Source organism: Lithobates pipiens, unplaced genomic scaffold (assembly GCF_037356315.1).
Source record: "Lithobates pipiens isolate NorthernLeopardFrog02 unplaced genomic scaffold, aLitPip1_a1.2 Scaffold_13, whole genome shotgun sequence".
NCBI classification, from domain to species: domain Eukaryota; kingdom Metazoa; phylum Chordata; class Amphibia; order Anura; family Ranidae; genus Lithobates; species Lithobates pipiens.
The window spans coordinates 268,358,371-268,378,032 of record NW_027507718.1 but is presented as its reverse complement, the minus strand read 5'-3'; the positions used below and the strand labels follow the sequence as shown (position 1 = coordinate 268,378,032).

Genomic DNA, 19,662 nt, shown 5'->3' with positions numbered 1-19,662 from the left:
GACAGAGTGACAATACAGAAGCACAATTAGGAGACAACTGGGAGATATCCTATAGCAAGAAGTGGCTGAACAAAGGACCTTCATGGCTGGATCATCAGCTATTATTTTATAACAACTTTTGGAAATACGTTAGCATGTTAAAGTTTATGCGAGATATTAGTGATTGCATTTTAGATATTGTAAGCATATAGAATTATTTCTGGAACATTTAGCCACTCTGTGCACACAAATTACCTAGAGTAGCTGCATGTTTAAACATCCCAATTCTTTGCTGAGCTCAGAACAAGACCAATTTCCCCCCTACCCCCCATTATTTCCACCAAAATTTCTAGGATCATTACAACCTCAAAAGATGTCATGATTATTGTATATCAAATTTGTTTATTTTCACCTATTTTTCCCAGATTCTTAGTTCTGGTATTTGTGGATCAGACAGCAGTGTACTGAAAGAAATTATTCCTTCCAAATTCCCAGTAATTTTGGGCCATGAAGCAGTTGGAGTTGTTGAAAGTATTGGGGCGGGAGTAACTTGTGTAAAACCAGGTGAGTTTAAAGTGACGCTATCACTTCATGAATTCTAAAAACTTCTGGCATGTATTAAGTATAGGCACTCAGTGGTGCTTGTCTATACCTACAACAGAATTAATTATTCTCTGTTTTCACTGGAATCCTGGGAAGTCCTGATTAGGCAATGCTCCAATACTTCCACATAGGGTTGGAGAAGTCCAACTTCTACATCAGACCAGGCCACCTTCTTCCATTTCTCCATGGTTCACGTGCCTATTGTATGCACTTTTAGAGGTGGACAGGGGTCAGCATGGGCACCCTGACTACCCTGCAGCTATGCAGCCCAATATTCAACAAATTATGATGCACTGTTGTGTTCTGGTACCTTTCTATCAGAATTAGCATTAACTTTTTTGAGCAATTTGAGCTACAGTTGCTCTTCTATTGTATCAGACTACATGGGCCATCCTTTGGGCCTCAATTGCATTAATGAGCTTTGGCCGCCCATGACCCTGTTGTCAGTTTGACAGTTTTCCTTCTTTGTACCACTATGCTATCAATCATGTTTTAACATGCAAGTGTGCTATGTTTAATAAATTGGAGTTATTGCAATTTCACTTACTCCAGCACACTGAATTTGCTGTTTTTCTCTGTCATTTGGAGATCCATCCCAGTTTCGCTCAAGATAAAAAGTATTTTTCTCTCTCAGCTGAGACTATTTATACTTTGTCCTGCAGAAATAGGGCATTCTTACATGGATCGGGATGCTATACAGCACTCTGCATTGATTAGATACTTGCCATTTTGTTCATAAGAATTTGCAGTTGTCAGAAGAAGGAGTCAGGGTTGTCCCCCATCCCCATTATTATTTGTTCTTGGAATTGAACAGCTAGCCCAAGCAATTCAACATCACCAAGATGCGACAGAGTCCAGTCCCAAGGCAGAGTTGTCCTCCATCCCCATTATTATTTGTTCTTGATTTGAACCCCTAGCCCAAGCAATCCAACAGCACCAAGATGTCACAGGGATCACCATCAAAGTTGCCTATTTGCAGTTGATACCTTATCTCCCTCTTGTCTTTTATGTTTACTTTTTGGTCAACTTTCTGGACTTTATATTAATGAATGTAAGTTGAAAGCTTTGCATTTCTATTTATCAAGGAAACATTCCATGCTCTTCAACTCTGCTTTGCATTTTCTTGGACCTTTTCATCCTTGCCCTACCTGGTAATTCATCTCACTCTGAATTATGATACAGTATATCAAACAAACTATCCAAAACTGTTTGTTCACTTGTTCTCGCTTCTCACCTCCTGGGAGAAACACAATATCTCCTGGTTGGAAAGGATCATGGCAGTGAAGATGACACTGTTGTGCAAAATTTTATATTTTTCTCAGGTATTACCTGTCCCTATCCTGCATCATCGATTTAATGCTATGCAAAAACATATCTTGCACTGCATTTAGAAAGATAATTTTCTTCCAACTTCCTTGACGCCTTTTGTATTCCATTGGTAAATCCAACCCAGTCCCCTTTGGAGGGTGCCAAGTACTTTGGGGGATGCCAAGAAGATGGCTCTTTCAAACACATTTGATGGGACTTCCCTAGACTGAAATGATTTTGGATCAGGGTTTTTCAGATGATCTCCAAGGTTACGAGTAAATCCTTTTCTATTGATCCCTACAATGTCCTATTGGGCAGACGATATGAGGAATGTACTGATACTCAATTCAAATTGGCGACACATATTCTCACAGCAGCAAAGAGGGTTATAGCGAAGTCAGTAGTAGTCAGAAGTATTGACTGCTTGTAAAACAGATAAAACTACAATATTTCATAAAATATGGGAGCCATGGATTGAATCCTACATATGGCCCTCCTTTAATTTTGACTCATTGCTTTTTTAGAGGTTGGAGGTGATAGGGTCATCAGCCTTCAGAGAACATACACCCCCTTCCTTTTTGCTTCTTTTTCACTTCTTTCTCCGGGGATGTGGAAGTAGGAGCTGTAATCAGAGCTTCCCTCCTCCCCATAATTACAACATTTATTTTACTCATTGCTTCCCTGTTTACAGTGCACACATGGATCTTGGATGTTATTTCTTGTCATGTTATTTTTAATCTAAGCCCAGATCTACTTGTAGACTGTGATATGTTTTACTGTACTGTTTCTCTATCCTTTTTGTACATGTTATTTTTTACCTTTCTGGTACTGTTTTTTCAAAATGTAAAAATCAATAAAAACATATTAAACAAAAAAAAAAAAAAAGATAAACGTGGATGATTTTAATGTACCAGTAGGAATACCATGTTCTTGTGTGTTTTTTTTTTTGTTAACAACATTGATGAGAAACGTTTTTTACAGTATATTGAGTAGTTAGTCTGTATGTCATGATGTTTTGGACCTCATTTTCTTTACAGATAAAATGTTTTCTAAATCCTCATTTCTGTTTGCAGGTGACAAAGTAATTCCGCTTTTTGTGCCCCAGTGTGGATCTTGCAGAGCCTGTAAAAGTTCAAATAGCAACTTCTGTGAAAAAAATGAGTAAGAACATAATTTTGCTTATAGTGCCTATTCTAACTGCAAGTTCTGAGAGCATAAAGCAAACTTTATATCCTTAACTGTTGAATTATAGTTTTAATGTTATCATGTCTATCTTTACAGGTATATAATAACAATGCTTGACTTCTATTAAGGGTGCCCTAAAGTCTAAAAGTGAATAGGCACAATTTCATGGATGGTTAACAACTGTTTAAAAATGTATTAGCCCTTGTACACACGGTTGGACATTCTGACAACCAAATCCGTTGGATATTGTCCGAGGGATTTTGTCCGAAACTGTTGCATACACACGGTCGGACAATCCGATCGTTCAGAATGTGATGACGTTATTTCATTACGATGGGACTACGTTCAGGCTACTAGCCAATAGCTTTGGCCTAGGAATTTGATCTGAGCATGCGTGGCACTTTGTCCGATCAGAATTCTCTACACACGATCGGACAAAGTTCGATCGGATCATGTTGTCGGAAAATTTTATAAGCCTGCTCGAAAATTTTGTTGGTCAGATATTCCGATGGAAACAGTCGGAATGTCCGACCGTGTGTACAAGGGCTTAGAATGTACACAGGAATCTAAAGATTTGTTGTTATTTTTTTGTTTTTGTTCAGCCAGTGGGCAACAGTTCACTGCCCTATAGAAAAATCTTGACTGATTGCAGTAACGTGTTAATGTAAGTTTTTGAGCGCAGTCTGCTGTATTTTGGCTAATGGGGCTAGGCATGGGACTGTGCATGTTTTCATTTGAAATTCAGATCCTATAAATGGAAAGGCAAAAATTTGCCTTTATTTCAGAATTCATAATAGCCTGAGTAAGTAAAACAACTTTTTTTTGTTGTTGTTGAATTCAGTGAATGAAGAATGGGAAGAGTTTAACAATTGCCATTTGATACGAACAAATGTTTGTGCAGCTGGATCTTTTCCAGATTTCACAAAAGACATATGTAGACAAGCAAGATTAGGCCATACTGACATCCTAGATGCTTGATGGTCATCCTGGAAAATTTACATACTTCAGTTTCCTGCCTTACAAAAATCTAATATATTATGGTAACAGGGATGAGCTTTATGTTCGAGTCAAACTCATGTTCGACTCGAACATTGGCAGTTCGGCAGCTTGTCGAAAGGGCGAACAATTTTGGGTGTTTGCAGAAAATTCGAAAGCTGTGGAACACCCTTTAAAAGTCTATGGGAGAAATCAAAAGTGCTAATTTTAAAGGCTTATATGCATGGTATTGTCATAAAAAGTGTTTGGGAACCTCGGTGTATCGATGCAAAAAAAAGTTTCAAAAACAGCCGTTTTTTCGGGAACAGTGATTTTAATAATGCTTAAAGTAAAACAATAAAAGTGTAATATTCTTTTAAATTTCGTACCTGGGGGGGGGGGGGCTTCTATAGTATGCCTGTAAAAGGGCGCATGTTTCCCGTGTTTAGAACAGTCTGACAGCAAAATGACATTTCTAAAGGAAAAAAAAGTAATTTAAAACTACTCACGGCTACAATGAATTGTCGGTCCGCAATACACATAAAAGTTCATTGATAAAAATGGCATGGGGATTTCCCCACAGGGGAAGCCTGAACCAAAATTTTTAAAAAAATGCGTGGGGGTCCCGTTAAATTTCATACCAAGCCCTTCAGGTCTGGTATGGGTATTAAGGGGACCCCTGCGCCAATTTAAAAAAAAATGGTGTGGGGGTTCCCCTCAAAATCCATACCAGACCCTTCAGGTCTGGTATGGATTTTAAGGGGAGCCCCGCACCAAAATAAAAAAAAATGGTGTGGGTCCCCCCAAAAATCCATACCAGACTCTGAGCTGAGCACGCAGCCTGGCAGGCTGCAGAAAAAGAGGGGGAAGAGAGAGCGCCTCCCCTCCTGAACCGTACCAGGCCACATGCCCTCAACATTAGGAGGGTTCTTTGAGGTAGCCCCTCAAAGCACCTTGTCCCCATGTTGATGGGGAGAAGGGCCTCATCCCCACAACCTTTGTCCGGTGGTTGTGGGGTTCTGTGGGTGGGGGATTATCGGAATATGAAAGCCCCCTTTAACAAGGGGACTCCCAGATCCCCCCCAGTGTGAATTGGTAATGTGGTACAAATGTACCCCTACCATTTCACAAAAAAAGTGACAAAAAGGTTCAAAAAGACAAAAGACAGTTTTTGACAAGTCCTTTATTAAATTCTTCTTCTTTGCGTTTCTTCTTTCTTCTGGTCTTCCTTCTGTGTTGCTCTTTTTCTTCATCTTCTTCTTCTCCATCTTTTTCTCCATCTTCTTTTTCGCCATCTTCTTCTTAATCTTCTTCTTCATATTCTTCTTCCTCCGCTCTTCTCGTCCCGCATCTTGCTCCGGCTTCTTCTCCTCGCCGTCCGCACGATCCGCCTCTGTGGGAGTCTTCAGCAGTGTGACGCTCCGCTTATTCTGACACTTAAATAATGGAAATGGCTTTCCCCATGATGTCAGAGGGGGGCGGGGTCACCGTTTACATAAAATGCCATTGTGTACTATTTCATATCATTCATAAAATATAAATGTCATATGTTCTCCGAAAATCAAATGTTCTGCACTCTAAAACAATCCATATGTAAAACAAATTCAAATATATAAATTACATATATAAATATTATAATAGTATTAGAGACTATATAGTATGTGAAGAAACTTGGTGCCTTCTATTTCCTTAGTAACATTACAGTGTCTATAGTGTTTTTTTCCCTGAATGCACCCGCAGCTATGCTGTTCATTATCCATACATTCAACAGAGACTCCCATCTGCCATTTTTTAAAACACTGCTAAAGCAAACCTATGAGGTATGGTTTTCAACAGATTTATCCTAGCTAAAATGAATGTACAAATAGAAAATTGTCAGTTATCAGAATTGCTTTAGTTGTATAAATAACTTGACAATTTGTTATTAATAAATTTACATTTGTCAACTTTAAATGTGCTTATTCAAAAAATATACCCGTTACCCATAAACTATATTTGAGATTTAATATCTCTCAGATATGATTTGGGTTAATGAGAGTTCTTTTACCATGAGTAAAAGCTTTAACACAATAACAAGAATTTATTGGTAAATAGTAAGGAGGCCTAGACTTATACACACAATCTATCTATTGTACAGGAAAAGGGTAAAAATCATGGATTACATGAAGGAATACAGAGTATATTCCTTAAAACATTAATCTGCAGACATTTCATAGTTACCAGGCTACTGCCCACAAAGGTTCCATTCAGTTGACTGCTCTACCAGAGATTGTGTACTCTTCCCCTCCCATCGAATCTGTGTGTATCATTACAGGTCAGTGCCTCATTGGTTGGCATGGTGTGGCTCTGATTGGTGGGCCTCCCTATTCCTGGTTAAGGTTTGGCTACATCTACAATCCCTGTCCTTTGCATAAGTCAGCCCCCTTTAATGCTAATTCTTGGCACAGACTATTTTAAGCGGGAGATTTAACTTGACCTTTCCAGAGAAGCTAAGTATTGATGACGGGCTGGCCACCTTCATTGCATATCTAAACGAGGGATCCTTTGAAGTGAATATTTGTAGAACAAAGAGGGTTGGGTTCCATTGTTTAGATACACAAGACTTCTGACTTCTTTCTAACACACTCACATTGATACAAACTTAAATGTACAAATCTAAATTAAACATATTCATAATTGCAATACTGTACAGCTTTTAATGGAGATTTTCGCATAAACTCATAAGGCAACAATGCTTATTAGGTACAAAACATTTTAGCTGCAAACTGCCAATGATATTGGACATACCACATTTTGTTAGCCAGTTAATAACTGCATCCTAAGAGTTGCCTTCCATTTTCATTAATATTTCATCTAGAGTGCTTGTAAACCTTAGACATAAAATATGAAAAAAGCATCTGCCTCTATAGTGTGTATTTGGCTCAATTCAGCGCACTGGAGTGTCATTTCTATCTGCTGCCTCGTTCCTCCGCTACCAGAATGAGTAACTTCTGACAAATTTTCCTGACACCAAAAGAAATAATGTGACAGGGGAGGGAGGTAGCTCCAGCACACAGTATGTGATTGACAGCCTCACTTCTGTTCCTGTGTGCTGTATGAAGGGGGGTGTGTTCCTTCCTTCCAATCAGATCTCAGAGCTCTCTTCACTAAGCTCTGCAGAGTGTAACTTCAGCTCCTCACACCCTGATTTCTGAAGCTCAGCCAAGCTGTATAAAGTCTGTACTTTGAAGCACTGTACAGAAGATGGCTGCAGAAAAACAGATAGAATGTATGTAGGAGGATTTTTTTCATCTCTGTGTTTCACCTGAGGCCAGTCACTTCACTGAGTATATGTAAAGGTTTACAGTCACTGTACATGATTTAACATGTACTATTCTAATACTGTTTTAAAGATCCATCTGTAATTAAAATATGAGTTAAGTGGAATAAACCTTTAACATCCAAGTCTTTTTTTTTTTTTAAGCTGAACAAAATCTTTACTGGCATTGCACTGATGTTTTAAAGCTCTTTTCATCTTATTATTCTAATATTGTTTTATTAAACAGCCTGGGTGCCAAAACAGGGCTGATGGCGGACATGACCAGCCGATTTACTTGTAGAGGCAAACCAATTTACAACTTAATGGGTACAAGCACTTTCACTGAATATACTGTTGTGGCTGATATAGCTGTTGCCAAAATAGACCCTAAAGCCCCTCTTGAAAGTTGCCTTATTGGCTGTGGATTTGCTACTGGATATGGTGCAGCAATAAACACTGCTAAGGTAATTATCATTTTCATTTTATTATGAAACCACGGGCAATAAAGGATTGTTTTCAATATTTTGGGTATATGTACATATCCATTACTTTGTTTTGCATTAATGTGGTTCAGAATTTATATATCTATCTGCATTCAGTTTGTGAATAAGTTTTCATTAGGCTGCATGCTGTATCTTGACTTCCCTACCTCTTGTTCCTTTGATTGGCTGTTATATTAAAGCCACAGTAGATTTTATATTAAAAGAAAGGAGAAGATGAGGAGTACTAATAAAACAATGTTGTAGATGCTATCAAGAATGGCTTGCTTCAAAACTTTTGTGAGCTGGGACAACAGCAAGTACTACCTGGATGAACAAACCCTGAACACTGGGTCTGTTATTAGACCTACTGTACATAGCATCAAATATGTTTTCATTATGTTAGGTACATATGTGCTAATTAATGCTTAGTGTAACACCAGAATTTATGGCCTCTAAAAGGGACCATGGGACTTCTCCTGACAAGACCTTAATTTCCATTTATTTCCAGAAATCTGGCCAATTTGTGATGAGGCATTATCCCGAGTCATAGTCTAAGACAGTGGTTCTCAACCTCAGTCCTCAAGTACCGCAACGAGTCATATTTGGGGAACATCCCTTAGATAAAATAGCTGTTATCAATACCATGTCATTGATATTGATTTAAAGCAGCTGTGCAAAGTAAAGTAAAACCTGAAAACATGGCACGTTGGGGGTACTTGAAGAATGAGGTTGAGAACCACTGGTCTAAGATATTGTACCAAGTATAATGCAAACATATGCATCCTGTTGATGTAGCATTTATATTCTTTCCTGTGTGTATGTACAGAGTCTCTGACACAGCTCAGCATCTGATGCTGTTTCTCTTACTGTGATCTCCTATAAAACTACAATGTACAGTATGATTATGTGATCATAATTTGAGATACTATGCAAATGCATTCCTCAAACATATTTTAGTGTAATCTAACCTAGAAACACTTGAATGGAGCTCATGGCCAGCTTTTAAATACAACTATATATATATATATATATATATATATATATATATATATATATATATATATATATATATACATATATATATATATATATATAATATACACATGTATAACACCTGATGCAGTATATTATTGGATGTCAGATTTTGTTTTGAACAGACTTAAGTAATTATAGGTCTAAGTTAAGAGATATGTGAACTATAAAGAGGATCCAATTCACATAATTTGTATTAGGTGCTGAGTCACACTAGTGCAACTTCAGATGCCTGATGCGCACAGAGTCACATGACAAGGGAAACATATTATATTCATTCAATGGCACCCATTCTCATTGATGCGACTCAGCACGGTGCTACTTTCGTGCAATTTAAAGTGTGATTTGGCCCCATAGAATATGCATAGTCACATCAAAGTTGCACTACATAATCACACTACAAAATCACGTCAAAATTGCTTCACAGCAGTGTGAACTGAGAATAGTCATTTTCAACCAATATTCTGAGGACGTGCAGCTAATTTATAATTTGCTCTTCATCCCTTTGTGATTATAAAATGTATAAGTCAGGAATTTCAACCGCGCTCACAATTACAAAAATCTAAAAAATATATCTAAAACCTATAACAGAATAATATGTATACACTATAACTAGTCAAAAATTATAATACAAAAACCCAACTAAGTGAATAATAAAAATATACTCTATAACTCATACAATAATCAAGTGTACAAAAAAATATATACATAAAGTGCTTCAAAAATTATATATAAGCAACAGTTCCTCATAAAAACGTAGTCATGAGCATACAGTGGTAAAGTGCACAGAATTTTTGTGAACAATCAGAAATATTATGAATAGAGTGCTCAAAAATTATATATAAGAAAACAGTTCTTCATCAAGATGTAATCGTGGGCATAACAGTCCAATAATCATAAGTGTTTCTTCTCAAGAAGACCTATGCGGGTGCAAGAGAGAGAATTTCCTTCACCAACACCGTGCTGATAAATGGTAAAAATGCGCGCTTACCAAATCCCAGAATCAGAAAGGCATTTGATATCAGAAATCTTAGGGGTCATCACACAGGGACATCACCTCGTTTTCACGTGGTTGGACCATTCATAAAAGGCACGAGGCTTGGTTCTAGTTTGTGTATATAAAACGTGATGCGTCAGCGCGTCGCCCATGCCCCAGACGATGCCACATATGGCGAAACGTACGTAGGGTGGTCTTGACGTGCTTGACGCAAATCATGTGACATTTGGGCGTTCGCTTTGCCGGCCGGCTTTTCTTAACGCTGATTTGACCTTTATGTTTGTAAGTATGTTTTTTATTATGGAATAAAAGATTTTGGTTTACGGTTTTACGCTATGGGAGTCTTTGGTTGCCTTTTATGAATGGTCCAACCACGTGAAAACGAGGTGATGTCCCTGTGTGATGACCCCTAAGATTTCTGATATCAAATGCCTTTCTGATTCTGGGATTTGGTAAGCGCGCATTTTTACCATTTATCAGCACGGTGTTGGTGAAGGAAATTCTCTCTCTTGCACCCGCATAGGATTTCTTGAGAAGAAACACTTATGATTATTGGACTGTTATGCCCACGATTACATCTTGATGAAGAACTGTTTTCTTATATATAATTTTTGAGCACTCTATTCATAATATTTCTGATTGTTCACAAAAATTCTGTGCACTTTACCACTGTATGCTCATGACTACGTTTTTATGAGGAACTGTTGCTTATATATAATTTTTGAAGCACTTTATATATATATTTTTTTGTACACTTGATTATTGTATGAGTTATAGAGTATATTTTTATTATTCACTTAGTTGGGTTTTTGTATTATAATTTTTGACTAGTTATAGTGTATACATATTATTCTGTTATAGGTTTTAGATATATTTTTTACATTTTTGTAATTGTGAGCGGGGTTGAAATTCCTGACTTATATGCTTTATAGGTGTGTATCACATCGTATCAATCGCAGCCTTTAGATACTTAAACTTATTGTTGAGAGATTTCTTTAGCGCAGTATTTTTTCCCAAATTTTTGATTATAAAATGTGTAAGTGATATGTTTTGTAAAAACAATGTTTTAAATTATAACATTGTTAGGAATGTAACTTTGTTCTTGGGTTGAAAACCGCTTATTTTACCATAAATGTGGTAATGGAGTGAACCCTCAAAAATCAATATCACTGTATCATATCATGCAAAAAAAAACAAAAAAAAACATTAAATGAATGCATGAAAAATAGATAAAACTGCCTATGCTTTTTCAAGCATGAAAGCACTGATACCACCATTAGGTTGTTTTAATAACTTTAAAGCTAAGTGTAGCTAGAACAAAAATCAGAAAAATCAGTACAAGCGACATAACTTATAGTTAGGAGGATTTGTGCCTTGTGCTGATTCCTCATTTGTTAGTAGTAATCTTCCTCTGTTCAAGACCCCCCACCCCTAAATGACAGGCTCTCACAGTGCCTGACTATGCCTGTCCTTTCTGCCTAGCTATTCATTCGAAGAAGCAGGACTACAGCTTCAATTATTGAAACAGGATCTAGAGTGGGGGACTGGTGAATGATTGAATGGAGGACTGGTGAATGATGATCTGCCTCCTCCATTCATAGATCCTGGTTCATAGAAATTATAGCATGACTTCTATGAATGGAGGATGTGGGAAGAAAAGATGGGCATAATCAGTCTCTCTTGATGAGAGTTTATAACAGCCCCTTAGTTGCACCAGAAGGTTATGGCGGTGAGGGTTGGGGGAGCATGAATGCAGGAAGATTTCTACTAACAGAAGAGGAACTGGCATAAGGTTTATTTTTATTTTAGCTACACTTAGGCTTTAAGCGTTTCTTTTCCTTCAGGTAACTCCAGGCTCTACCTGTGCTGTTTTCGGATTGGGAGGTGTTGGCTTCTCAGCCATAGTTGGATGCAAAGCTGCTGGAGCTTCACGTATTTTTGGTGTTGGAACCCATAAAGACAAATTTCCCAAAGCCATTGAACTGGGAGCCACAGAATGCCTAGACCCAAAAGATTATGATAAACCAATCTATGAGGTCATTTGTGAGAAGACTAATGGAGGTGTAGATTATGCCATTGAATGTGCTGGACGAATTGAAACTATGGTATGTAAAAATATGCTGATGTTATAATTTATTATATATTTAAATATACATACTAAACAATCTAGAATGTGACTTGCCAATTACAAATTTAAACTAGAACTAAATACAACTAAAAACCCTTCCAGTTTTTTACCATCTGTGCCCTACTGGGGAGATTTCCCTTCACTTCCCATCCTATAGCCAAAACAGAAAGTAAGAGGAAATCCTTCCAAAGTTAGGAAATCCCTGGTTCACCAGGGTCACCAGGACATGTGTCCGCATTGGAAGTTTTTCCCTCTAATACTGTTCTGGGGGCAACCCAAAATCTGGAATATTCTTTTACTTTAACTTTCGGTAATAATGGTCAACAGGACAAATAGAGGGTTATTCTCCATAACAGGGGCACAGGCAACAATAAAAACCCAACGGATGATCTAATCACCTCCACCCTATCCAAAACTAAAGAAAAAGTTTTGCCATTAATTACAGTGTAAAACGAAAGTTTATTTTTTCGTATATAGCATCAATTTTTAAGTTACATGTAATGGTATTTATCCTATTACCTGAAGGCAGATGCTTCTGATAAAAATCTTCCTTGCAGTGCCTTCTTCATAGCCTCCAGATACTGCCCAGAGTGACTATCTGTGGGAGATAACAGCAGCTGCTGTTACTGAGAAAAGTTGCGTAAATCACCCTTTTTTTCCTCCCCACCGTTCATATTGCTTGTATCACTACTCTCTCACAATGCATTGCATTTTATGAATGGGTAATGGAGACCTGTAATTCAATAACTCCTCCTCCATTCACAGAATGCAATACATTGAGGGAGAGTAGTAATACAAGCAATATGAATGGTCTACCAAAGGGTAAAAAACAAGATCGTAATAAACTCTATTAGCAGAGGAGGTAAACTGTAGTGAGCGCTGAAAATTGCATTACTTGTCATTTTCATTAGAGTAAGGGAGGGTTATGATCCCTACTAGTTTTTTTCTATCTGTGCCCATTGAGGAGATTTACTTTGACTTGCTGTCCCATAGCCAAACCAGTAAGTGAGAGGAAATCCTTCTAAAATTAGGAAATCTCTGGTTGTCCTCGGAGTCACCAGACTAATTGTCCTCATTGGAAGTTTTTCCAATGATCATAATAAACTTTAATTTGTAGAGCAAGTAAACTGTAGTGAGTCCTGTGAATTGAGAATGCATTTACTTTATATTCATGTCCATACCCAGATATACAGTTTAATCCTTATTAAATAATAGAATATATTTTATATAATGTATTAAAATCTTTACAAAGCCATTCATTTTTTTTCCTTGAATTACTAATTTCACATAATCAAGGTAAATGCCATGCAGTTCTTGGTGTGTATGCTTTTACATATGTGATAAAAAATAATTTTTCAGATGAATGCATTGCAATCCACTTACTGTGGTAGCGGAGTGACTGTAGTGCTTGGATTAGCATCTCCAAACGAGCGTTTTCCTCTTGACCCACTCTTACTACTGACAGGTCGGTCAATGAAAGGATCTATCTTTGGAGGTATGACTATATTTTACCTGTAAGATATCTGTAGCTTTAAGTGTACATATGTGTATGTATCGTTGCATGTTTGTATGTACAATATTTATGTAACTTTATCTCTAGCAAGGCTGTTGCTAGGATTCTAAAACCCTCGGGGACACCAAAAACTAAAAATTAGTGGCACACATGGGGCACCCTAGGGCACACAGAAAAGAGAATATGAATGACCATGAAACCAATTATGGCACAATACAACATTGAAGATCTGAAATGTGTCATGTTTCTTGTAAATTCAGAAAATATTTTTTTAAAATGATATACTGGTTAACTACAAATAATTCTATCATATTGCATAGAATAATACTAACATCAGGGACTCTTGTAGGGAAAGGGAAAGCTGGGGTGAGAATTTGTTCTATCTGTAGTGTAACAGCCCATCCATGTGGTTTACACCAGGGGAGTTCTTACAGCCTGAACTTAGAGAAAAAAGGAAAAAAAATAGGGGGTGTTTAAATAAACATTTAGCCCTTATTAACTAATTTTTACCTATAAATCATTAATTTTAATTTTTTTTATTAAAGAGGTAATCATCCTAAAAGCAAACATTCATTATATTGCAGCATACCATTTATTACATGCAATAGCTTCATTGATTTTCTTTTTTAATCTTTGTTTCTTCTATTTTCATCTGATGATCCAGGCAGTAAGTCAATTGTTTTTCATAATAACGAGCTCTCAAACAGAATGCATAAATGGCAGAGATGGACCATACCATTTAATACTAGCAATGGTGCTTAAAATGATCAACTTTTATTTATTTACCGTATTTATCAGCGTATAACACGCACAGACATATAACACGCACATTCATTTTAAGAGGGAAGTTTCAGGAAAAAACGTAACATTTTACATAAGGAACTTTGAAGAAAAATAAGGGTCGTTGCTCATCTGCAGCTTCACCATTGCCATCAATGCAGCCTGAACAATGCCCATCTGCAGCCTCACAAGTGCCATCAATGCAGCCTCATCAGTTCACATCAATGCAACAGCCTCACAAGTGCCATCAATGCAGCAGCCTCAAAAGTGCCATCAATGCAGCAGCCTCACCATTGCCATCAATGCAGCAGCCTCACTATTGCCTTTAATGCAGTTGCCATCAGTGCAGCCTGATTGATGCCCATCTGCAGCCTAGAGGGGACAGGGAGGAGGCGGGACGAGTGCCGACAGATTACATACAGTGAGGATCTCCTATGATAGACAGAACAGTGGTCCAATGGCGACCCAGGAGACGGGACTTCCTATTACAGAGGCCGCCAAGTAAACAGGATATTTTCACTGTATGTAATCTGAAGGCGCTCGTCCCGCCCCCTCACTGTTATACGCCAATACTTCATTTAGGCAGCTAAAATTGAAGTATTGGCATATAACACGCACACACTATTTGCACCCAATTTTCAGGGTGAAAAAGTGAGTGTTATACGCCAATAAATACAGTATGTAAAAACTTTATCCCAAAAGGAAAAAACTGTTAGCTGTAACTGCTGTATTAGCTGGAGTTTGGCTTCAATTCGCTAGTATATTTAAAACTGCTAATACATCTACCACTACCTTCCCCCCAAAACTGACAATGCAGATGTCCAAATGTGCCCCCTGTGCTTATTCACACAGAGTGGGGGTCAGAGCACCAGGTAAAAACAGAGGGGAAAAGCCTCATGCCGCGTACACACAATCGGAAATTCCAGCAAAACTCAGATGAGAGCTTTTTGTCAGAAAATGCAACCATGTGTATGCTCCATCGGTCTTTTGCTGGCGGAATTCCAGCCAGCAAAAGATTGAGAGCATTTTGTCTATTTTTCAGTCGGGAAAAGTTCCTATCTGAAAATGCGATCGTCTGTACAAATTCCAACGTGCAAAATTCCTACGCATTCTCGGAAACAATTCAACACATGCTTGGAAGCATTCAACTTAATTTTCTCGGCTCGTTGTAGTGTTGTACCTCACCGTGTTCTTGACGGTCGAAAGTTCAGAGGACTTTTGTGTGACTGTGTGTATGCAAGGCAAGCTTGAGCAGAATTCGCTCATGTGTACGGGGCATAAGAAAAGAAAACTGATGTAGCCATCAAATCTAGTGATTAGTAAGCTGCAATATATTACATTTTTGGCTTGAGGTTTAATACCGCATTAACTCCTGTATCTCTTCTCTCTCTTAGTTATCTTTTCAAGAAAATTTGTGTTTATTCTTTCATTAAAAAAGTAACTTTACAGTCTATATAAAAGGAACAATTCTCAAAATAAAATGTGCACTTTTATCTCCAAAAAGAAAGAATACATTTTGGTTATCATAATGTTAATGAAATTTTAGCTGTTTCCCAATCCTCAAAATACCTAAATCACACTAGCAACACTCCCACCCCATCCAGTTTGTTTTTTGATTGACAAAACATTATTGACCCCAGGGCTAGCTGACAGCAGCTGTCATTCCCGAACATTGGGGGGGGGGTCACATTTTGGCATCTACTCCTTGGGTGCCCATCCTTGTCTCAGAAGTGAATAAAATTAGATTTTATTTTGTAGGTTTTAAAGGAGAAGAAGTCACAAAGCTTGTAGATGATTACATGAAGAAAAAAATCAATGTTAACTACTTGGTGAGCACAAAATTGACACTGGATCAAATCAACAAGGCATTTGAGCTACTCTCCAGTGGACAAGGGTATGTATATAAAACTGAAAATTATTGCATACTTAGTATAAAACTAGATGAATAATAAGTTTTATGTTAAAAGGTATCCTATTATGATTTAAAAAAAAACAAAAAAAAATGTATATGAATATTCGATGGCTGACTTAACCTATGCCTCAGTCTTTCAAACAGAAGGATGTGCTGTTAATTTGCATAGCTCATTACATCTTAATACGATCAAAATATTAAAGCAATGTCCTTAAATCAATTTAACCGCTTAAGGACCGCCTCCTGCACATATACCTCCGCAGAATGGCATGGCTGGGCGAAAGCACTTATCTGTACGCAGCTCTTTAAGGGCCCAGCCGTGGATCGACGTGCTCCCGACCCGGTCCTGAGCTCCGTGACTGGTTGCCTCTGGTGTCCTGCGATCGGGTCACAGAGCTGAAGAACGAGGAGAGGTCTGTGTAAACCAGTGTTTCTCAATTCCAGTCCTCATGGCCCAATAACAGGTCATGTTTTCAGGATTTCCCTCAGATGAAACAGCTGGGGTAATTACTAAGGCAGTGAAACTGATCAAATCACCTGTGCAAAATAATGGAAAGCCTGAAAACATGACCTGTTAGGGGGCCATGAGGACTGGAATTCAGAAACACTGGTGTAAACAAACCTCTCCTCATGCTTCCTACTGAGCCTGTCACTGATCACCTGTTCCCTGTTATAGGGAAAGACGATCAATGACATCAGACTCCAAGCCTTGCCCCCTACAGTTAAAAAAAAAAACACACACACTTAACCCCTCCCCGCCCCCTAGTGGTTAACTCCTTCACTGCTAGTGTCATTTACACAGGAATCAGTGCATTTAAATAGCACTGATTGCTGTATAAATGACAATGGCCCCAAAAATGTGTCAAAAGTGTCCGATGTGTCCGCCATAATGTAGCAGTCACAATAAAAATCGCTGATCACAGCCATTACTAGTAAAAAAAAATATTAATAAAAATGCTATAAAACTATCCCCTATTTTGTAAACGCTATAACGTTTGTGCAAACCAATCAATAATCGATTTTTTTTACCAAAAATATGTAGAAGAATACGTATTGGCCTAAACTGAGGAAAAAAAAATGTATATATATTTTTTGGGGATATTTATTATAGCAAAAAGTAAAAAATATTGCATTTTTTTTCAAAATTGTCGCTCTATTTTTGTCTATAGCGGAAAAAATAAAAACCGCAGAGGTGATCAAATACCACCAAAAGAAATCTCTATTTGTTGGAAAAAAATAATGCCAATTTTGTTTGAGAGCCACGTCGCATGACCGTGCAATTGTCAGTTAAAACGACGCAGCGCCGAATAGCAAAAAGGGGCTTGGTCCTTTGGCTGCAATTTGATCCGGGGATTAAGTGGTTAACAGTTTCCAAAAACAGTTGCACTCAAGGCATGTCATGCATTAAAACTGTAACTTGTGCTCTTAAATGAACTGTCCAGCCATCAAATGGTTGGTGTCATTGCGGATCACATGTGCAGCACCATGGCATCTGCAGATCAAACAGAGGATAAGATGGCATCTTCCGTGGCTGTAAAGGATAGGAGGGTTTAGTTCCACTTTTGATAAAAGCTACAGCAATCAATAATATGCATAGTGAAATTAGGCAATGAAGACTTTTCTTTATAACATGCCCTCACTGTACTGAAAACATATAATGTCTAAATCTTAAATAATGCTAATAAAGTTTTCCCCATTTATGTCTTTAGGGTTCGGAGCATTATGGTATACTAAGCGGCAAATGGATCTACCAGCAAAGATTTCTTGTTGCACTTTTCAGTCTGTTTCACGCTTTTCTATTCAATAAAATGTTCACTCTTTCGTATTCAATAATATTTAACATGGACGTGTTTATTCTCTAATGAAAGGTGTATGTTACATTTGATTCAGAGTTTTAAGTTGTAATTATTCTTTAACACTGCATAGTATATTATTTGTGTACAATTTTTGCCTGAAATCTTAGCATATATAGAAAATAGGGTAGATCTAATAACAAATCAATAAACATGAGACTATTCACTAAAGCAGTTCAAAGTACATTGGCTATATGCAGAGCGCTGTAACCCATTGCAGCCAATCAGAATTAATCTCTTAAACTGACCTAGCTGCAGTTAAATGGCATATGATTGATAGCTTTATGTTCCCCATTGTAAATTGTGTTCTTACCACTCTGCACTTGAAGTTAGTTAGATTTAAAGTTAGATTAGCTTTGTTTCATAGCAGTGTTGGCCAAGCAATGGAGTTCATAGGAAAACATACTTATGCACCTTCTGACCACCAGTGTCTGTACCTGAAAGCTCTGTAGGGGTGAATCTGCCATTGATTCAGAAAAGCCCATCTCAATGCAGCAAGTGTCGATTATTAAGTTGCCCTTAGACCTTGGTTCTCAACTAAATAATTCCTTATGTATTATAATTGCAATTTGAACTTTGTTCCTGAATGAGCCCAAGGTGTGTATACCTGAGTGGCCAGTTACTAATCAGACCATGACTTTTAGTTCTATGTTATTACTATATCAAGATCTGTAAGAATCGTTTAATTAAGTTAAATTACAAGAAAGTGTGTTGATTTTTTGTATGCTGTCAAGCTAATAATAATAAAATTAATCTTATTTTCAACATTTTTGTGTGTTTTGTTTTTTTTTGATAATCTTTAAGCGTACATACAAGTCATCATGAAGTCATCTACAGTATGTACTATGTAGGATTGGTGCAACATATGATGGCTTGGATGTCAAACCTTTACACTTTTACACAAGGATTAATGAGACCCAGTCTTTATACTTCCCCTTCTCCAACAGAACGTGACAGGGTTTTCCCATGCCCCCCCTGATATCTATATTAACTTTAGAGCTCTTGGTATGTTATATAAGATTCAACTCACTGATACAAGGGCATAGCTCCCAACTGTCCCTAATTTCGAGGGACTTTTCCTGATTTGGAGCAATGTCCCTCTGTCCCTCTTTCCTCCTCATTTGTCCCTCATTTTGGTCTGATCTATATAGTTGTATATAAAATGCACTATTTATCTTTTAAAAAGTGTTTCTCAGCGCTAAACCTTTCATCCAATTTCTAAATTGTTACCTTTGTAAATTTCATAAGCCAATATCAAGAAATAGTAATGGTTAAAAAAAAAAAAAACACGTGTGGATTTAACAAATCTCTTTTTATGTATAATTCTCTATTAAAAGGTCATGTCAGGGGGTGTGTGTCCTATTCCTACATACTTTTGCTAATAGGTGTCCCTCATTCCCACCTCAAAAAGTTGGGAGGTATGCAAGGGTTGAGACTGTAACAGACGGAGCACAAAATAGCAGCCTACACTGGTGATCTCCATTTACTTATCACTAATCCGGGCTCTGCGCCTAAATCTCTTTTAGATCAGTCCAACAATACAGATATCTGTTCAACTTCAAAATAAACTATAACAAACCAGAGACCCTCAATGTTAACATCCCATAAAGTAGTGTG

General features: G+C 37.5%; 1 protein-coding gene across 1 annotated transcript in view; it reads left to right on the top strand.

Moving 5' to 3' along the window:
* The window catches only part of LOC143974840 (NADP-dependent alcohol dehydrogenase), a 33,608-nt gene extending 14,796 nt beyond the window's left edge, over positions 1–18,812 (top strand). Inside the window, exons 3-9 of the mRNA XM_077476594.1 lie at positions 405–543; positions 2,964–3,051; positions 7,596–7,812; positions 11,704–11,964; positions 13,347–13,482; positions 16,039–16,174; positions 17,902–18,812. Coding sequence (XP_077332720.1) covers positions 405–543; positions 2,964–3,051; positions 7,596–7,812; positions 11,704–11,964; positions 13,347–13,482; positions 16,039–16,174; positions 17,902–17,926 — 1,002 coding nt within the window. The 3' untranslated portion in view covers positions 17,927–18,812. The remainder of the gene's footprint in view (positions 1–404; positions 544–2,963; positions 3,052–7,595; positions 7,813–11,703; positions 11,965–13,346; positions 13,483–16,038; positions 16,175–17,901) is intronic.
* The last annotated feature ends 850 nt before the right edge of the window (positions 18,813–19,662 follow it).